General features: G+C 40.3%; 2 protein-coding genes across 3 annotated transcripts in view; both read left to right on the top strand.

Moving 5' to 3' along the window:
- Positions 1-1,543: 1,543 nt before the first annotated feature.
- LOC119746349 (lectin L6-like) lies at positions 1,544-4,366 on the top strand. The gene is made up of 3 exons (XM_038223241.1): positions 1,544-1,668; positions 2,433-2,485; positions 2,828-4,366. The coding sequence occupies exons 2-3, from the start codon at positions 2,466-2,468 to the stop codon at positions 3,651-3,653; spliced, it is 846 nt and encodes a 281-aa protein (XP_038079169.1). The 5' UTR covers positions 1,544-1,668; positions 2,433-2,465; the 3' UTR covers positions 3,654-4,366.
- Positions 4,367-5,197: 831 nt separating this feature from the next.
- The window catches only part of LOC119745573 (semaphorin-2A-like), a 36,307-nt gene continuing 19,957 nt past the window's right edge, over positions 5,198-21,547 (top strand). The window contains exons 1-8 of one of the 2 annotated variants that reach the window (XM_038222028.1): positions 5,198-5,478; positions 11,276-11,394; positions 13,699-13,862; positions 16,232-16,300; positions 17,773-17,871; positions 18,585-18,681; positions 20,423-20,554; positions 21,210-21,334. In XM_038222028.1, coding sequence (XP_038077956.1) covers positions 11,277-11,394; positions 13,699-13,862; positions 16,232-16,300; positions 17,773-17,871; positions 18,585-18,681; positions 20,423-20,554; positions 21,210-21,334 — 804 coding nt within the window. In that variant the 5' untranslated portion in view covers positions 5,198-5,478; position 11,276. Of the gene's footprint in view, positions 5,479-11,268; positions 11,395-13,698; positions 13,863-16,231; positions 16,301-17,772; positions 17,872-18,584; positions 18,682-20,422; positions 20,555-21,209; positions 21,335-21,547 lie in introns of both variants that reach the window. The other variant, XM_038222027.1, reaches the window with a different exon arrangement.

Below are 21,547 nucleotides of genomic sequence, written 5' to 3'. Positions count from 1 at the left end.
TAGGTCTGCCCATCCCCGGCACGTCCTTATAAAGGTAGTTGTTGATGTATTGTGCAAATAGGCAATCCCCGAAACTGTTATTCTGTATGATGGTGCTATAAAAGCAGGGGGAGGGGGGACTCTTAAAGGGAACTTCTGTGCAAAGAAACCAATATAAGATTTGAGGCTTTGCATGGTGGAGTATCGGTATCGTTTCGGTTTGCGGTAACACCATGTGGTCTGTTCTTATCAGAACAAAAACTACTTAGCGAAAGTTGATAATAAGCAGGACAAGTTCTTTTCGGAACTCAATATCTTTTAAGCAGTAGTTATTACCACATGGTGTTACCGCAAACCGAAACGATATAAAGAAACCAATAGTTTCGCAACTGCAATTTACAAATATCAGAGGTAAATTTTTGATATTTTTTTTTCACAATATGCCCGTTGGTTGCTCGGTACACCCCCACTAAGGACAATCGTTTATTTAAAATTTGTGACATTGAATGCTCAAACCCTTGCGCTTTAAAGGGGGGACATCTTAAAGGAAACTTCTCTGTTAAGAGACCACTAGCTTTGCAATTGCAATCTGAAAATATCAGAGATGAATTTTGGACAAGGCTTTTTTCCCAATGCGCCCGTTGCACGGTACACGTTTGTTATTTAAATTTGGTGACAATGAAAATTCAAACCCTTGCTTCTAACGCCATATCTGCGGACAGGGTTCAACAAGTTCAAGGAAAATCCCAAAATTATTGCAAAGAAAACGTTATGACGTTGACATAATTATTGTAAACAAAAATAATATTTTATTTTGGGGATTTCCTTGAAGTTGTTCAAGTCCCCCACGTTAGGCAACCCTTCGCCTAATTCTAGCCCAATTTACAGACACCTCATTTTTTTGGCCTAAATATCAAGATGTTATAATTTCCCACATAATTTCTCATTTATTTTTTGTTAGGATAACTGTGCCAGTAAGTAATTGTGTGTCTTTGAAGCTCAGCAATACTGACGTTTGGTGAGATTACTTGATTTGGTATACGAGAAGTAAATACGCGCAACTTCAGGGTATAAATAGCCATTCTGGATTGTTACTATGTCCTCATAATTATTCAGTCATTTACATGCTTTATAAAATGTTGTTATTGAAGTAAGGAATTCGAAGTGTAGGTTAAACAAACCTTTCAAAAATATAATAATAAAAATATACCAAAATATGAGAACAAATATATCACACGACAGGTATTAAAGATTTATGCAAATTAGGCATATTTCCACTAAAAATCCAGCTCGGTATCGCTCATTTTCGAATTCTACACCCCCGAATAAGGTAAAATAGCTATGTTTATACCAACTTCTACTTCTTCTTGTTCTAAATGAGCCCATTTTTAAAAAATATATATTGCCTAGACTAATACAATTAAAGGAATCTGCCAGAAAGAAACTTTCAAGGAAAAGAATTTAGGAATGCGGGTTCCTTTACCTGCTGGCACTGTAACAATAAGCAAGATCGATTGGTATTTTTTCGTCCGGCGGGCGTGGCAAGCTCAGTATGTTGCTATGACATTCCGTACAAGCAGACAATCATAGTGGGCTGATTCTCCGCTTAAAAGGCAAGTGCAGTCTTACTAAGGCCAACACCTAACACTTAAACCCGCTGCTGCTTACAGTTTCCCTTTGACAGTTAAGGTAAGTAGACATAATAATTATGCTGTTCCAACTCTGACTTTTCATTGATTTTGAAGTAGAAATGTACCCTAAGTCAATCAACTTCAACATCACTCTTGGTTTTTTTTCGTACAGGGTATAGTCTAATCATTACAATACATGTTGTTCAATCCCAGAATACGTCGGAAAACACCTCATAGTAATACGACATTTTGGGAATGGAGAAGATTTTGTAGGGTATGTTTAGTGAAATTTCGGAAAATGAAAACATACAAGATACCAAAGCGCAGGCTCTGACGCATAAAACAACCATATCAAAGACATTTACGATGTCAAAAGTGATTAAAAGGCACTTTTCATTTTTGTCCACATTCGTGCTACAGGCTATTGAACATCCAAAAACAAGTCAATTTCCAGTATCAATTGATTTCCAATTTGCACAAATTTGATTCACTTGATGATGTCAAAGTATCCTCTGAAGTTTTGTTGTTGAAAAATCAAACACTGAGTTGGCGAATAAACTTGTTGGTTTGCCAAAAAGCGATTTCGGGGAAATTCCGTTGCCTGAAGTTTGCTGTCTAGTGTCTACTATAGATCAATCAGATCCGGCTTGTTTTGTACATTTCTGCATCCGGTAATATCACACAAGTGTTGACCTGTAGCTGAGCAAGCTTGCTTTAGCTGTTATTCTGTGCGGATGGAAAGTAAATCAGCAGCGATAAATTAGACAACGCAACTTCTAGCGTGAACTTATTTTCCCATTTTCAAATTCTATCCCGTTATAGGATTACGGGAGGTCGAGCTATACGGTTGCAATCATGCCGCCCAACATTTACTGGTAAGTTTTTGTAACAACGAATTAACTGTTCATTCTAGAAGGGAGCAAATCAAAACAAGGTCTGCTAATTTCTTGAAGCTTCATTAATTTCTTTTGACCCCAGTCTTGTAAACCTGGCAAATGAAGGTATTGTGCAGCATCATTTGCATTTATCCCAACAGTAACCTACAGAATTTTCAACAAGTGCGCGTGCACAATAAGCCCTGGCCGTGTTGCAAGCAGTCTTGCATGAAAGTATTGCATGAAATCGATCAAAATGATCCCTGCCAGAGCTGAAAAACAGTTTGTGATTGCCATGTTTAACATGTCTAACGCATTATTGATGTATGTTTCATACCTTAGCTTGATGTGGGTCCTGTACGTGACGTCATGCGCAATGGGCCAATCAGATGCAGTGGATATCTGCGCCGTGGAGGCCACTCCATGGAAACGCTTTGAGGGAACCTTGGTGCACGTGTCGGTGGGACAAGCGGGGGTGTGGGGCGTGGACGCAAACAAACTCATTTTCTACAAAGACCCTGCGTACGGGGAAGATCCGAACTCTTGCGAACCCTGGGAGCTGATCACGGGTAGTCTGAAGCAGCTAGATGCGGGCAAAGACGTCGTCTGGGGTGTCACCAGTAGGGACCACATTTACTATCGACAAGGCATCACCCCAAGCGCCCCAAAAGGTACGCAATGGGTTCGAGTTCCAGGCCTTTTGAAACACGTCAGCGTCAGCCAGAGGGGCCATGTCTGGGGCGTCAACTCCAACGACAACATTTTCCACCGCATCGGAGCCAGTAACTGCAACAGGGCCGGGGACAGTTGGCGGCAAATCTCCGGGGGACTGAAGCAGATCTCGGTGGGTAGCTCGGGCGTGTGGGGCGTGAACTCGGGTGACAATATCTACTACAGGGACGGTACGCACGGCGATCCCAAGTCAGATCCAGACGGTAGCGGCTGGACCCAGGTTCCTGGCGCACTCAAGTACATCAGCTCTGCCGATAAGGTGTTCGGGGTCAACGCCAACGATGCCATCTTCTACCGTGCAGGCGTGTCGGCTGCCGCGCCGATAGGCAACGCGTGGAGGAACATACCAGGAGGCCTAGAGCAGATCGAGACACTCTCCTGCGCTGTTTGGGGTGTCAACGGCAACAACGAAATTTACGTGAAGGACATTGAGTAAAGGGCCAGATCGACATTCGTGACATTTAGTTTTGTTGACAGAGGTTATGTAAGAGAAAAAAAATAATTCTGTTACAATTTTTGTAACTTTTTGAGAAAAAAAATTAAAGGAGACTTATATAACTGGAGTTATGTCACCAGAAACTCTTTAATTTGCAAATGACAATATAGATTTATTTAGTAATCACCAACGGATATCAATTGAACTTATCTAAGTAATTATATAGTTGAAGCATTGTGCCACTTTATTAGTAATGCATGTAACAAACGTCTAAATATTGGAATTCACATTGTGCAAAAAACGCGCCCTAAAAAAAATCGTAAAGGCTCGACTTTAAGTTTGTTTGTAACCATTTTCATAAATTTGACACTCTTGTATATTCGTGATCCGTTTTTGAGTTGACCCCTAAACCATGGGTGTCGCCAGGATTTTTCAAGAGGGGGCAAAGCCCTTCCCCCAAAATCCCTATATTTTTTTAGCATTTTCCCGATTGATAATTTGTTTTCGAGGGTGGGATGGGACATTTGCCCCGCCCCCACAACCCATTAAATTAACAACAATATGATTTCACGCCTCTTTTCTTTTTTCTTTTTTCCCTCCTTTCTTTTCCCTTTTTTTCGAGGGGGGGGGGGGGGGGGCTTGTCCGGGGGGCAAGAGCCCCCCCTTTTTCTCCTCCCCTCCCGACGCCCATGCCTAAACGTTTGTGTTTACAGTCCAATCTAAGGCATTTCTTGCTACACAATCATAATTGTAATGTATAAAGTTGTCCATCACCAACATACACCGTGTCCCTAAAATGTTGGTGTTTTCGTACCATAAGGTATGGAAGTGTAGATAGGACATGGTTAATAATAAAACTAATTCGTACGTACGAATTACTAAACCGTACGTACGAAATACTAATTCGTACGTACGAATTACTAAACCGTACGTACGAATTACTAAACCGTACGTACAAATTACTAAACCGTACGTACAAATTACTAAACCGTACGTACGAAATACTAATTCGTACGTACGAATTACTAAACCTTACGTACGAATTAATAAATCGCACGTACGAATCAATCAGTGGCGTAGCCACGGGAGGGGTGGGGGCAGTGGCGTAGCCAGGAATTATCATTGATCTACATGACACCCCTCAGTTCAGACCCGTCCCCTGATCCCAGACTGGAGGAGGGGGGCGGGGGTTGTCATTAAATCGTAATGTGGAACTTTTTATATGCGAGCGCGGAGCGGGAAGCCCTGAAGGCTGGGGTCTGGAGCCCGCTGGGCCCCAGGAAACTTTTGGATTCTAGATGCTTCATGACGGTGGTGCAAGGCGGAGGCATTTCCTGGCCACTTTCCCCTGATTTTATGATTAATGTGCTCGTGTTTTATGGGGGTGGGTCTTCATCAAAGATAATATATATTACATCACAAACATCACATCGAAACTTTAGCTTGCTCTCTTTCGATATTTGCCCTCTTTTAGCTTGATCCATGATTTTGAGACGTCACTAAGAATCAGCTCAATGAGTTCTGCCTGCGAGGGGGGGGGGGGGGGTGTTACCGGGTTCTAGCGAACTGAGCTGGGAGGGGAGTTGACATTAGAGGGCGCTATACAGCGCTATCGGATCAAGTATACGGATCCACCACCACAGTAGTTTATTTATTTGAGTCTACTTCCTGTCTGGAGAATACGGAGAGTACGCACAACGAAAAAAAAAACACGTTTGGGCGTTATAAAGTCGGTATTTTCCTTGAAACGTCAAGTGAACTTGAAAATTTGATTGTTTTTTTTACTCTTTTTGGTTACTTTATCAGAGTGGTGTGAAATTGCGAGGTGAGTACACATTGGTCATCTAAATTCTAACCAAACAACAGAAAGTTACAGAGCAGCGTTGAATTCTACCTCCATGGCTCTTGCCTGAGTGGAGCGCTGGGAAAGAATTCTGCATGTGTTCTTATTCCTCCATGCATAAACCACTAGTTTTTCCCTGTAATGACTCATCAACTATCAGACATGACATTGACAGAGAGGGATAACATGTCCTAAGTAAAATGTGAATTAAGCAGGGAAAATATTGAAGCATCTGAGCATTATTATGCCATTTAGTTGGAAAACAGAATTTTTTCAGACCAGTCTCATTTACATAGGCCTACTCATACTCATAGGGTTTAAGCATACGCAGTGGCTATTGTTACGGCAGCCGTAACGCATTTCCCATTTTCTATCGTTACGGTAGTATAAAAACATGAGAAGAAAATATAAAATTAGAAGGAAAAAAAGTGAATTTGAATGTTATGAAATTCGGACTTTATTTCCCTTTTAAAAAAAATCCTCCAAAGCCTCAGGTTAGAAAAGGAAAAAAAATTGAGTGCAAAACTGAGATGCGAACCCGCAACCTCGCGGTGCAAAATCCTACTCTCTATCGACTGAGCTGTCGCACTGCTCGCTAAAACGTGGGGAAACAAATAATTATATACCTGCGTGCGTATCAAAAAAGTATCGTAGAGGGCGCTAAACAACGGCTGCCGTAACGATAGCCACTTCGTTAAGCATACGTGTACTGACTACTGTATGGAATTCCTTCCGACACACAGAATGCATTTTTTTGCATACCCTCGAGGACTACCCCCCATAGTTCTAGAGTAGTCCCACTAACGGCGTTCGTGAAGTGTAGGTCCCCTGTTTTGTTTTGATCAAATTAGAGTCGAAAATATTTTTATTGCTCAAAAATCACCTTTAGCCTTAGCCCGACGTACTGCATCTGGCTGTACAGTACTATCGCAAGCTATGTAGTACAGAGCTTGCGATAGTACTGTACGGCCAGATGCAGTCGGGCTACTTTAGCCTACAATCCAAAGCACCCTTTTTCTCAATTCTAATGACACCCATTTTGCAATTTTCAACAGATACTTGGGTAGAAATCATGATTTTTCTGCGCGGTTTGTGCCTTGCAATTCAGCGCGCTGTGCGTGCTCACGGTATATTGCGCGGTGATCGCCATGTTTATTTTCGGGTCGCGTGTTGTCGCCGCGCTGTCATCGTCATTTAACCCCCAAATTTCCCTCAAAAAATCAAAACCCTGCCCTTCTATCTATGATATACCTGTTAATTGAGAATGTTGCCAACTAGTTTGGTAGGTCCAATAATTTTAAAGTGTCGTGTCCCCTGCCTCACGTACGTGTTTGTACGTGGCAGTTACAACTTACATCTAGGTAATCATTGACCGTAGAGCAAATTAAACCATTGCTATGACGTCACACTATTGTTAAAAGTGTGGATTCGGAACTACGAATCTGTTACGCTGGTCACAAAGTGTGGATTCGGAACGAAGAATCTTTAGTAAAGTGTGGATTCGGAATTACGAATCCACACTTTGAACACGTCAGACAAAATGTTCTCTATAATGAGCATTAATAGGACCGTATGGGTGAAAATTTCCTTCCGAAATTACCAATGCATCTTCACTGTCAGATTCTCCGCCGTCACTGCAAAACCTACTTCGAGTCGGAAAGAAATCATCATCTGACCTATCAATTTGTCGACGGAAGGAGCCGGGACAAATGTTGCAACCTGACGCCACTTGTTTTTCTCCATTTATCATCTCAATGAAGGGCATTCATTGCAAGAATGATGATAAGACATGAATCTGGGACTGAAAAAATATTTCCAATTTTGTTAGGAAATACTTTAAAAAAAATCTTGACTCTCCATAGACTTTGTACACAATCGCGGAAGTGGCGTCAGATTGCAACATTTATCCCGTCTTTTCATCTCCACTCACTGTTAATGCCAATGCTTCTTTTGATGCAACGGTTTAAGTCGAAGAATACACTCGCGAGTGTGGATTCTTAATTTACGAATTCACTCAGTGCTTCGCGCCTCGTGAATTCTTAAATTACAAATCCACACTTTCTCGTGTATTCTCCTTAACTTAGGGGATGTTCCAGTTTTTTTTTTTTTCTGTTAGCTTTTTTTCTTTCACACGCTCGGTAGTGTTGTGGAATTTGTACAGTTGCGTCAGCCCCTTCACCAGCATTAAGGGGGGGGGGGGGGGCATATATTACCAACACAGCAGAACATTTAAAATACATAAATACACATGTTTATCCCAACCGCCTGGTGATGGGTCTGAGTTGCCTTTTATACCAGTTGTGTAGATTGATCTTGCCAAAAAAAAATGCATTATACATATGTGGGCAATTCCACACTAATGGGCCCAAAAGTATGACATTTGAGAAGACCTTTAAGTTTGGTTAATAAAAGTACGATCTTGGTCTCTCAAATTTTTGCTGTAAACATTGCTAAGCTTCGAACAGATATCCTCACCTGCAAAGGATATAACTGGTTTTGTATTTGAGAAAAATATAGTGGATATTGTTTTAAAAAGTGTTATGTGCGTAACGAAGGACAGACATTTTAGATAAAGTCACAAAGTGAGCATAACATTTCATGATCCCCTAATGTACCTGTAGACTTATTCAAGAAGATGTACCCTGGAGGAATGCTATCCGTCAAAACCTAGAAAACTCGGAGTCAATGTGAAGAATTATTTGATATTATATAATCAGGATTTATACGTATGAACAGACTGGACATTTGTCACAAAATGTCTGTCCCTGTTTGTACGCAACCCTAATCATTCTAATTTTGAAGCCAGTGTGGAAACTGTTATATTTTTGTTTGATAACAATGTAAAATGGGTTGATAATGTCACTGGAAGTGCCTATTAGAAATTGAATTTGTCCTAAGCACCCTTTTCTTTGCAGTGTGTCTGTCCATGTTACATATGTATCACACAGAAAAGATGCCTGTTATTTTCTCCCCAAAAAAGATCTTTTGTCTTGCCCTAGTGACTTTCAACTTTAATAGCAAGGTATAGGGAAAAAACATAAGAAAATACTAGCTCATCTTTTACCCTCTATGCAACATCCATAAACTTATCTAATTGGCCCGGTAGTGTGGAATTGCCCATACATACATTGTACAAAATGTATGTACAACGAATACTCATGTTGTATCATTGTATGTACATAATGATATGCAGCTTCTGTGTAGTGCACACATTTGTTGTAAACACACTGTTTTCATGTACATGTACGTTGTACCATGCACATTGTGCACACAGGCATAGTTGATTTTATATGCAGCAAAAGGGCTATTGAATTTATGGTACAATACAGTCAGAAAAGGAGAATAAATTATGCTAATGGGTCATGTGACTGGGTGGGGCAATTCTGGTGCTGGGGGAATGTGTGGGGATTCCCCTTCACCAGGGCAACGCTGTGTTTACAATTATAAGAGTGATTTGTGTGCATGGGTGTACGGTAGCTAAGTACAATGTACATGTATACATGTACATGGACATTTGATTGATTGTGTGTGTTGCCTGCCTAAATTCCATGCGCTGGTTGACATTTTTGTGCTCTAATCAGAAAGATAATATTCAGTGGAATGGGATTTGCCTTCGCCTGTTGAAAATTAAAATCATTTATAGCGTCATGTATGTATTCATATATTTTTCAATTTAGCTGACTTAAAGGGAATTACATCATTTGCTTTTGCTGCAATTTTCAGAAATGAACTATTTGGGGGCTTAGTATAATAGATCAAATATTGTTACATGTACACTGAGAAGTTTGAAGTTTTGTGTTCGAAAATGCTAGAAAAACCAAGAAAAACTAAAATGTTCAAGTACCGTAGTGTGGTTCCCTGACTCCACTAAAGATAAAATGGATCAAAAATGCCGGAAAAATGAAAAGTAAGGGAACCAGTCTAGCTGGATTGCACCTGTTCATGAACATGGAACCAAAAGCAAACAAAATTTGGACTGAAAAAAAAAGAGGTAACTTTGGAGCAGTAGTTGAAAAATACATGTAGTTAGAATTTTTCCAACGGTACCGTTTTTCTTGAAAATGACTTCATACCAGGTGCCAGGATGCTTTTGACTGTCATTTACCAACATCCTAGTAAGGTATTTCGTATCAACTTGGTAGTTTTATTTTTTCGATGTTTGCAAATGTTGTATCTTCCCTTTAAAGATGTTAAAAGATGCAATGTGCATGATGTACCGGTAGATAGAGTTTATTTTCCTCACAGAAACTCTCATTAGAATCATGTGTAAAATGACTGTTGACAAAAAAATATGGTACATTTATTTCACAAACATGAAACTACAAAGGCGTGACGGGATCATTTGCATAATTTATCCCCAAAGTAATCTACTGATTTATTGTCAGAAATTTTACTTGGATTAAAGATGGTATTGGTACTAAGGCCAAATAAAAAAAAAATGTTTGGCATCCTGCCTTTTGACGAAAAGGAGGCCCTTTTTTTTTCCTTCCAAAATGACCGGGATATTTTTCAAGATGGCAGTCAGCTTTTTCTTTTTTTAAATGGCCGCCACTTGGACTCAGGAATGACATATATGCTTATATTGGCTGTGCAACAGACAAAGAGGCCAGAATGACGTCACTGTTTAAAAGTTATTATTTTTTCGTGATTTAAAAAAAAAGAAAAAAAAGAAAGAAGAGGGCCTCCAAAGTGGAAGCGGGCGGGGACGCTAAACATTTTTTTTTTATTTGGCCTAAACAATGTATCCCGTGAAATTATTGTGTCTGGATTGCTGTCATTTAGAAGAAATCATGAAATTTAAGTGACTTGTACCACCAATTGATTGATTACCAGTCAATTGATTGTTTTTTTGAATGAAGAGTGCTATTGATGACGTCGTGTTTCGTGATCAAAAAGGTCATGGATTTTCACAGTTTTCTCCAATAGTGTAATATCCACTGAGCTGAGACTTCAGCATGTTAGGTTTTGAACATTCTTCACTGGATTTTGAGTGGTGTTATTATTGGAAACCAAACAAAATGCATGAAAAGCAAATGATCCTACATGTACACGTGCCTTTACCAATACACTTTATGCATTGCAGGTGTCTCAGAGTCTGTTCTTTGTTGTTGTAATCACAGATCAGCTACGCAAGGATAAATGACTTGCCCAAATTTCTGGTTGGAGGTGTGATATGGCACTCATGCATCTGCGCATGCCCTTGCATGAGACTCGGCGTGTCTACAGTCTTTCAGTGGTCAAATTTCTGTCAGGGCGCCCGCTATCAGCAATCATACCTCGCGAATTGTTCTACATGTTCTATGCGTTGTTCTATGCGCAGCATATACGTGACATATCACGCCTGTAGACAAATGGTTCCGTACATTTTATACATAAGCTCAGATGAGTCGTTTATATACTTGCATAGAGGATCCGTGTTTTAATCTAGTGAACAATGAAAACGCAAAAGGAAGGATGATGTATAGATCCATGCAATACAAAACCATTGCCCTTTAACTCTGCCTTAGTGCATAAGGTCTATATCAAATAGGTGTTTTTTTCTTCCCCCCCCCCCCCCCCCCCACCGTCCTTTTTTTAATTTAAACTTCCAATGTTTCTCAAATATTTGAATCAGAAAAAGCCATAAGTCAGTGTTACCGGTAGATGATCCAATATGTATGACACAACCCTATTGTACGGGAACTGGTATAGGTACGTGTTAAAAAGAAAGGTCGTTATCATTTTTATCCCATGGTGCTTGACATTGTGATAATGACATGGTTTCCTTGTTAGTTGTCAGGATGACCACCCACTTGCTGGTGTTTGCGGCAGCCTTGTGCCTGCCTCTCTTCCTTCCTGCTGATGTACAAGTGGTTGCGGTGGAACTCAAAAGGGATCGGACTACCGTGAAGTGGGAAGGTAAACTACACACAAAAGCACTTAAAGATGCATTCCCCGCGCTGTTTCCGGGTTTCACCTAAAAAAAAAAAAAAAACATTGTTTTTTTGTATTGCTTTTTTCCTTGGCAATGTAAAACGTATTCATTTTTGTATGAGACATGGAACGAAAAAAAAAACCCAACAACGGGAAAAAAAGGGAATTGATTGGGAGTGCCCCTTTAAAAGCCAAGTCATTACTTTGTGAATCAGGAGGAAGTGACATACTAGTGATGGGGGGGGGGGGGGTGAGCTGTACGTGTAACCATTCCCACGAAACCCACACAATTACCGGCTCGGTCATTTGGTCAGTGCCAACAGGAAACTGGGAATCTACCTGTACAAAGATATGATGTACAATGTAGGAATGTCACTGAACTGTTTTTCATAATACATATACATGTACACGTAGGCCTGATCATTTGCACATCGTAGATGTACATGTACCAAAAAGTAACCTATTAGGTTAATATGAATTATCAAAAATGTGACTGTTTTTCATAATACATGTACATGTACATTGTACACGTAGGCCTGATCATTTGCACATTGTAGATGTACATGTACCAAAAAGTAACCTAAGGCCAAAAAAAAAAAGTCTCCGGTTTCTGGTATGGAGCTTGTCGAAAAAGTGGTGCGGCGACGCGTTTTTTTTTTTTTTTTTACCCGACTTTTTTGCTTCAAATGTTGGCTGATGACTGCAAATGGTGCCCGACTAAACTTAGTGCAATATATCGGAGTCAAGAGAGGCCACATAAAGCTTATTCTCGATCATAACCCCATCTAAAAACACGTTGAAATTGCGCAGCAGCAGAATTCCAGTCAAACCAGTGAGTTTGGCGTTTTTGAGACATCATCTTTTATTGAAAAAAAACCTTTTTCATTTTGCCGACGCGCATGGCTACGGCGACGCGCGCGCATACCAGAAACCGGAAACTTTTTTTTTTGGCCTAAATATGAATTATCAAAAATTTGACTGTTTTTCATATAAATACATGTACATGTACACGTAGGCCTGATCATCTGCACATGTACCAAAAAGTAACCTAAATATGAATTATTATCAAAAATTTGACTTCTATTAAAGATCGTACTGGTACTAAGCACCCCTTGAAATTATTCCGTCTGGGTTGCTGTCAGTTGGAAGAAATCTAGAAATGTGATTTCCAATGATCAGTCAAGTACATTGTAACTGATTTTTGGAAATGAAGAATACATTGTTTAGCAAGAAATTATTGTGTTGTTAAAAGGGCCCATGCAATGTATTTTTTTTTTAATGCAATATTTGAAAATGCACTTTTGCATCCCATTTAACCTTGTTTTCAATTTTTATTTTGACTTTTCCAAGGGTACATGTAAATACATGTATTTTGGTGCCTTTTTGGTTTTTATGCTAATGCAAATTTACATATTCATAAGCAAAAGTGTGATGTCATTTCAGGCTGAAACCTCAATGATATTGCTATTTCAGTACCAAAAGTTTTGATATTTTGCAGATTTTCTTTTCTTTGGTGATTCAATGTTGTTTCAGTGCAAGGCGGTAAGCCAATCAGCAAATTTTTGGGTTCACAAATTGAACAGAAAACCCTTAAACTGAAGAGTGTCTTCCTGAAATGACATCAGTTGTCAGGAAAATCAGGGACAATTTCAAACATAAAGAAGGGCACTTACAATAAAATCAACCAAAAAAGGATGTCAAATAGTTTTCATACATTCAAAAGAAGTAGAAAGTTAAACAAAATATGTTCCCAAGTAAAGTTAATCTTATGGTCCAGCTTCAAGCAAGACCCAACAAAATTGTGTTGTACATATATTGTACACACATACACTGTACATGTGCATTATTAAAAATGTCACAATCATGTCCCCTGTCGCGTGTTAACTGTTATAGTCACTGCTCCAACAAGTCCTCTTTAGTCCAAGTACGGATATTTCCAATATTATTATTATTATTATTAATCATTTATGGTAATGAAACCAAGGATTCCTCAAAAGCGCCCTAGGCACTGTAGCTCGCAAGCCTGAAGAAACCTGTGGAGAGAAGACAATGAGAAGAAATTACAGTTTTAGAGGTGGGAGGAAAAGCCCAGGAGAATATTCTGGGGAAAACCCACGGAATCAGGTAGGGACTGAAAACCCAATCCACATATTGGCCCAGGCGGGATTCGAACCCGGGTCACAGCGGTGGAAGGCGAGGAAAGTACCGCTACGCCAACCTGACTCCCCTAATGTATATTGGAATTCATCAATTTGACAGTTTCTTTCTTTTTGTTTCCAAACATTGCAGACTTTCCCGACATGTTCCAGTTCCATCCACAACAGTCCCAGCCCGGTCAGTCATACATGTACCGTATACTCAATAAAATTAACGAGACAGTGTACATCGGAGGCAAAGAGACCCTCTGGCAATTGATGATTGATACAAACGGTGTCTTAACTGTGAAAGAATCGGTAAGTGTTAACACAAGGCCCACCTTGCAAACAATGAAGTAATGTACCGGTACAGGGTGAGTTTTAAAAAAAAGGAAACCCAAATGCTGCCCCCTATATTTAAAAAAACTTCTGTGTACATGTATGGCGCTTTCCAGATCTAGGATATGAAAGCCCAATTCGGGCATTTCACAATGCAGTGCGCCACCAAGAGTTTGCCGTGGAGAGTCCATTATTCAAGTTTACGGTCGACAAAACATGGCCCATTTGAACGAGTGTCAGTAGACAACGAGCTAATTTTTGTTATAGATTGGGGTATAGCGTTCAGCCGCTTTACAAAAAAAACTGTGTATTGATAAAAGGCAAAGAAAAGGGCAAACAGATACTCGAATCATGCTTACGAAACTAGTGACTAGAAAAAACTAACAATTTCAAATGTCGAGCGCTGCGACTTTGTCGACCATTTCCCACAATGCACCGGGAAAAATGAACTCTCCGTGGCAAACTCTTGGTGCGCACTGCATTGTGAAACGCCCGAATTAATCAGCTTTGTTTTAGTGAAAGAATCATTCCAATCGCTCATGTACTTTTATAGTTATGGAATTTTGAACACGGACACCGTTTTTCAACCTTGTCCACGGATCACATTAAGGTTTGTGATATTTCAGGAGTTGAAACCATGTCATATCCTGAAAATGATATCAGAATAATCCCATAAGTCTCCAGGGTAGCCAAGTAGAAGGCAGGGCAAAACTATAAACTTTTGACATTATTAAGTGCTATTTTAACATTGGAAACAGTGTTTTTAATAAGGGAATAAATGTGTGCTGCGGAGGTTTTTATCACTCTGTTTAAGACCACTTAGAGTCTGGGTGCTGATAATTACCCAAGCCGGAGGCAAGGGTAATTATCAGCACCCAGACTCTAAGTGGTCTTAAACAGAGTGATAAATACCGACGGAGCACATATTTATTCCCATTCATAAATACCTTTTCGGTAAAAAAAAATCATATAATTCGTTCAAAACATCCCGATTTTGTTCAACAAATTCACTTTATGCTTTTTGAAACATCCCTCTTGCAAAATAATGGAGTGTTCAGCTGGCGAGTAAGATGTAAACAACCCTTTTATGGAGATTGACGACGCGTATCATGTTCTGCGCGATGTCGGGCAGAACGCACCTGGCGCGTTGCGTTTTGAATTTAGAACTATAAAATTCTGACTCCCTGGTAGTGTTGCGCATGCCTACGTGAGGATTGTGAACGTTCAACCAATGAAACGATAAGAGGCACTGGATTTTTAGGAGTCCACATTTTATTGTGACACTGGAAAAGTGTTTAAGACCAGCTAGCCATGTCTTTATCATCCGTTTAAGACCGGCCACGTGACGGGCTCTCGACCAATAGGAATGCGTAAACTGTCTTAGGTATTTATGAATAAATGTTAATAAGAGTGATCTGATGTGTTTTTGGATGTGAATAGCTTTCATTTTGCTGAAATATCACTTACGGACAAGGTTAACAAACTGCGTTCATGTTCAAAAATTCCATAAATGTAAAAGTACCTGTATTTGAGTGATTTGAATGATTCTTTATTAAACTAAAAGAAAGCTTATTAATCAAGGGCTTTCATACCTGTATGGATCTTGAATGCGCTACATGCAGAACTTTAAAAAAAAAAAATTAAAAAAATGGGGTTGCCATTTGGGTTTCTTTTTTTTTAACCCACCTTATACATGAGTATGTACATACAGTCGTGTTTTACTACACTCTCGAGGACAATGCCTTTTGTTTCCGTTTGTCCATGTTGTCCCTGTAATATAAGACTCTTCCATAGACTAAGCACACAACCGTACGACAGAGGACCGTCTTCAACAAAGGACCCAACTTCCGAGGACTGAAAGGATCTGTTGTTCTCCCTTTGAGTGTCGGTCCTCGGGGGTTATGTACATGTAGGAACGTTGGTAGTTTACCCAGAAACATGTACTGGTAGTACCTGCTGATTTAATGGAAAAAAAGTACAAAAAAAATTTGTCCAAGTGTCCGTCTAACGGTAAGTTAGCGATAATGCCGGCAATGATATAGCCGGCCAATCACAGTCTTGTCTAGCTTTTCTATGCGCGCTCGGCTGTTGTACATGTATTTATAAAAGCTGCATCCAAATCGACCAATCACAGTTTTGGTCCTGATTTTGGAATGAAATCTTGTCACAAACTAGTAAAGTCAACTCCAGTCGGCTGGCACACAGTGTCGCATAAATTTTAATCCTAGGTAAATCAGACATTTGACGGGACATAGAGCTGCGTGGAGAACGGTTGATACTTAGACTAGTTACCCATGTTAACCCTGTGACCCTCGAAGTTCCTGATTGATACCATTTTTTTCCTGCAGGATCGATTTGAAACAAGAGAGCCACCTGGGCTGATCGTTACATGTGACCAGAACGATGAAGACCCCACGGTAAAAACTTGTGCATTCTTTCATGTTTTCTGCCAAAAGTTTCTAGGGCTGTGCATTTTCTTTTTTAAATACTGTAGCCCCTACCCCTAGGTAGTTGGTATGATATCGAGAATAATGCAGGGCTCGTTTATGCATGGCTGAACATAAACAATGCTGGGTACAGACTATGAACTCGACACAATGCATCCTCCAAAATCGACTGACGCTTTTTTTGCCATTCAGCTGTTCAGCCTCAATCCTCCAAAATCTTGTTTAACCGCCAGGAGGAATTTGGAGGATTGAGTAGGTTAGGGTTCACGTATTCAATTATTCCAGCTTGGACTCAATCCAGTGTTTGATTTTGAAATTCACTGATCAAGTGAAAACATGCTGCTGTTGTGTGTGCCAGCGTTTGTCGAGAAATGACAAAGATCTCATTAACCCTAACTCCCTAGCATGATTTACTAGGAACCATACCCATCCTGGCAAATTCCAACACCATATGGGAAAATGTACACATATACTTCTGACTTAGTTTCTGGAGGTGTGCCAACCCAATGTAAAAAACTGTCAGTTTAGGGGTACTGTACCCGTCCTGACGTTCTGTTAGGGTTAATATCATGTGAAATACAGGTAGGGGAATGGCTGATATACATGACCGTTTAGGAAAACACTTCAGCTAATATATTCCTCATGGAAGCTCAGAAATCATGCGCAAAAGTGGCTTTCAACAAAAGTGATGAATTAGACTAAGACCAAAGAACAAAAAAACACTTCTGCTTCCGATTACATGGTGTTTGAAAATAGGGTACATGTAGGTACAAAGGTAGGGCTTTTTTTTTTTTTTTTTTTTGCAAATTTTTTGTGTGTACGATCATATGGAGGCGTCTCCGTGTAGTTAAGGGTAAAATGTAAAAATTAATGTTTTTTGGTGGTTTTCCCTTATTTTTCCAATAAAAGAATTAGGGTAGTGGTTGTCAGAATAGGGTAGGTACAGAAACCGGAAGCAGAGCTATTTTTTTTTTTGCCTAAGAATGACACCCAAATAACCTGTGTGATGAAAAGAACATCGTGGATGAAAAGTTTCAATCTAACATTTCAACATTTGGTAAAACACATTTTAATGACTCTTCATTAAAACCTGAAAAACGAGACATTCTCAGTATTCTATTCAATTTGGTAATTTTACTTTAATTCAAGAAGAAAGTGTTCTTCTGACACTAACAAACTTACGTTTCTTTCTAAACTTTTCGATCAACATCGTTGCCCTTCATCAGAAGTTCATCATCAGAAGTGTCTGGCGGATAGATGGCGCTAGCCAGACACTGGTCCCACACGTGATTCAGCATGTATCCCCTCCTTCCGGTTTATGTTCTCATGATTGATTGTGTAAAAATAATATTTTTTTCTTGAATTATACATGTACATCATCCACAATCAGATGAATCTAATCAAGGTTATTGTACTCTCTCTTTAAAATGTTTGATCCGTAGAGGGTATGCTTTAACTTCATCCGTGTAGTCCTTGAGATGGCCGGTGGGAATAAACTGTATGTTTGCGGCACCAATGCTCGGAGCCCAGTGTGTTATCTGGTACGTACCACTCCAGTCCAGGACTTTATAGATTTGATTCTGTCTCGAGTTTGAATTTGGATGACTCGGACTAGACTCAGGAGTCGCCTTGACACAAGACTCAGACTCGTCAGTCATGACTTGGGACTTGACACAAAGGGCTTGTGACTCTGCTGGTCCCTACGGGCCAGCCTAGTATCCTCTTGGCCACTTTCTGACTGACTGACCTGACTGACTGACCTGACCTGGCTGACTCCCCTCATTGATTGACTGACTGACTGACCTGACCTGACCTGACCTGACTGACTGACTAACTGACTGCCCTGACTGACTGACCTGACTGACTGACCTGACCTGGCTGACTCCCCTGATTGATTGACTGACTGACCTGACTGACTGACCTGACCTGACTGACTGACCTCATTGATTGACTGACTGACCTGACCTGACCTGAGTGACTGACTGACTGACCTGACTGACTGACTCCCCGACTCCCCTGACTGACTCCCCCGACTCCCCTGATCGACTTATCTGACTGACTGACCTGACTGACTGAAAAAAATGTGCGTACTAGAACCAGCTTTAGTACGTTTGCCTTGCGTGGTTTCTGTAGGTTTGAGCGATTTTTCTGTTGGTTAACTTGAAGATAGTTGAAGTGCATGGATTGCAACCGCTAACAGTCTGTTGCAAACTACACAAGTAGGTAATTTTGTGTTACTGTTCTTGCCTTCTAGTGTGACTTAAATGTGAGCAACTGTATGAACATAAGCTACACAGACACCAGTGTGGTACCGCAACTCCCAGAGCATAACCCACTGACGGCTATTTTTCGTAAGTAGACAGTTGGGCAAAAAAAAAGTCTGGTCTGCGCGCACGTCGCCGTAGCCATGCGCGTCGGCAAAATTCAAAAGTAGTTGTGAAAATGAAAGATGCCGATTGCTTTTCCTTAAAAATACTTAGATTCCACTATATACATGTATTTCCTTAAAATATGTGTAATATACATATCAAAGATTGCAAATATCAATTAATCTGAAAATTAAGTAAAAACAATCACCCCCATTCTGTGTTTTTGGCTTTTTCTCCACTATGGCCTGTGCCCCGTTCCGTCACATTTTGCCCTTAAGCCTTGATAATTACATGTAATATATTCCATGTTTGAATGATTCACAAAAGAGTAAATGTTCCTAAAAAAAAAACGTAAGACTTTTTGTACCCTGTGTCGAAAGTTTCACATTTGTCAAAATCATCTGTACAACATCCGCAATAAGCGGTATCGCATCGCAATTTGCGACACATTCGAGGCCGACTGCGACGCAATTTTTAAAGTGCATCGCAAAACTGCTATACAACATTTTGATCATGAAAAGTTGACACAAAGTGTACTTGCCATCAAATTTCGGTCCACTGAATTCCACAACTAACATCCATCATGTTTTGATTTAATTAAGCTTAAATACTGAAAAAGAACGTCAATTTTGTTCAGCTGTATAAAATCTGTACGTGTTTAAATCACGTGCATGATCGGAGGAGGTTGCAGGACGTACGTCGAGATTTTTCCTCGTACTTTGAATCTGCTGCGACTGTGCGAGGAATAATTTATGGATTTATAAAAGAAATAACACGTTTGTACACTATCTGGTCAACTATTCAACAAACTTTATTCTTATTCTCACTCACTGGTAAATATATGCATGAAATGAGTATTTTGGTGGCTAAAAAAGTTACATGCACGTCGTGCATTCTCAGTAAAAAAGCTACGTGCACAAGCAAAAATCTACATGCACTGGTGCATGCGTGCACCCGGGTAAATCGAGCCCTTTTCTCATCACTATTCTTTAGATATTTGTCGGTTTATCTTAAACATTTTGCCGACACGGAAAACGGGTTTACCCCTTCAAGTAAATCACTTGATACGCACGTGGGATTCGTGGGAACTAAAACGTCAAAATCCCAGCTGTGTTGTCGTTTGTGCGCTGTGTAGCATATTGATGAATACGGTGTACATGGCTACTACTAGTACTACAAAAACTACCGGTATCAAGGCAAATACTGCCAATAATTGGCAGGCGGATCTAGACCCAGGCCAGGAATGGCCCGGGTTAATAACTTGCTTTTTCACTCGAAAGTTATTCCAGCAAGCATGCAGCTCCTGTAATAAACAGACAACTGATGATTCATTAAGTTCACAGCTTAACGTAAGTTACTTCTTTATTGCTTTGTAATTTGTACAGTCTGACACTGACAGGTAAATAGTAATTGCAAAGCCGAGGCTAAATTTGAGAATAACAAAACTGCTATGCAAAATTGGTAAACTGCTATGCAAATCAAAATTTGCATAGCAGTTTTGCTATACAAAAAAAAATCCTTAAGGCTTACCCTGCATCTGTAATTCAAACAGCAAATCACTCTATAAGCTCATAAAGGCTTGGCTCCAAAAAAAGAATTGCGTACCCGTGATATCTGAAGAAAAAAAAAGTTTGACAGGGAAGGAAGTAGCCCCATTTGCAGCATTCTTCTTTGGCTTTATGGTACTGAGAATATACAATCTAAATGTTGTCGTTTTTTTCAGCTCGAGACAGTGGACAAGTCTTGTACGGAGGCAATGTGATGGGCAATACATTCCAACGCAGTAAACTGAATACCAACGGAACTGCCACGTTGGAACTTGACACGGTGACCGTGGGCGAACAGTTTGTCAATGGTAAGGGCCGGCTCATTTCATACATTGTATCGGGCATAAGATGCAAGATTCTCAACTATTTCTCCACGGCACATGGGTCTCCTATACCCTCTGCTACCCATCCCACTATTGACACAGTTCAGTGGGCACACCCCCACTCCCCCACCAACAGCATCGTCACCACGCGTCAGCTATCAGCCGTCAGCATCCACAACTCCACGTCTCAGTACTCATCCAGCCCAATAAATGCAGTCTCATCCACCTTGTCCGGCTCGCTCCTGAAGACGATCAGAGCATACTGATCGGAACGTTGAGTTCACAACCAACCGGTTCTTTTCAGAACCGCAAGATTCTCCAAAGAGATTCGTCCACATTATTGCAAACCCTCACTAGTTTACAACAGCTCCATGCAAAGTTACACATTTTATCAAGTTGAATTTGTTAAAATATCAAAATTGTAAGCAGCACAAGTTCCAGTTTGTTAAAAACAAACCAGTTTTTTTCAGAACTACACATCTTCTCAAAAGAGATTCGTCCACATGGTGTTATTGGAAACCCTCAGTAGACACTACCGCCATAAAGTTACACATTTTCTCCTCAATTTGTGGACATTCAAACTTGTAAGCGGCACAAGTTTCAGTTTCAAACTCGTTCCTTTTTCTCCACCTCATTTCAGACCCAACATTTGTGGGGAAACCCTTCAGTTACAAGGGCTACGTGTTTCTCTTCTACCGTGAGCCGGCCATGGAGTATTCCAGCTCGGGAAACAAAATATACTCCCGCATCGCGAGGGTGTGCCAGGTTAGTCTACGCACTAGGGAGACCATCCCAAAAGGGGAGGTTTCCCTATGGTTCACAGCGATCTGCACGTGTGTCAGAAATTGGGATGGCCCATTGGTGTAAATATTTTTAAAACCTAGGGAGCGCACTCGCTATGCTATGCGTGTTTCGCAGACAGGCTGACACAGACACGCAGCGGCCTTTTTTTTCGGCAAAGCGCTGAGAATTTACCGC

The sequence above is a fragment of the Patiria miniata genome, unplaced genomic scaffold (genome assembly GCF_015706575.1).
Source record: "Patiria miniata isolate m_02_andy unplaced genomic scaffold, ASM1570657v1 HiC_scaffold_7, whole genome shotgun sequence".
Classification (NCBI taxonomy): domain Eukaryota; kingdom Metazoa; phylum Echinodermata; class Asteroidea; order Valvatida; family Asterinidae; genus Patiria; species Patiria miniata.
The sequence above is the reverse complement of the archived record's forward strand: the minus strand, read 5'-3'. Positions and strand labels throughout refer to the sequence as shown.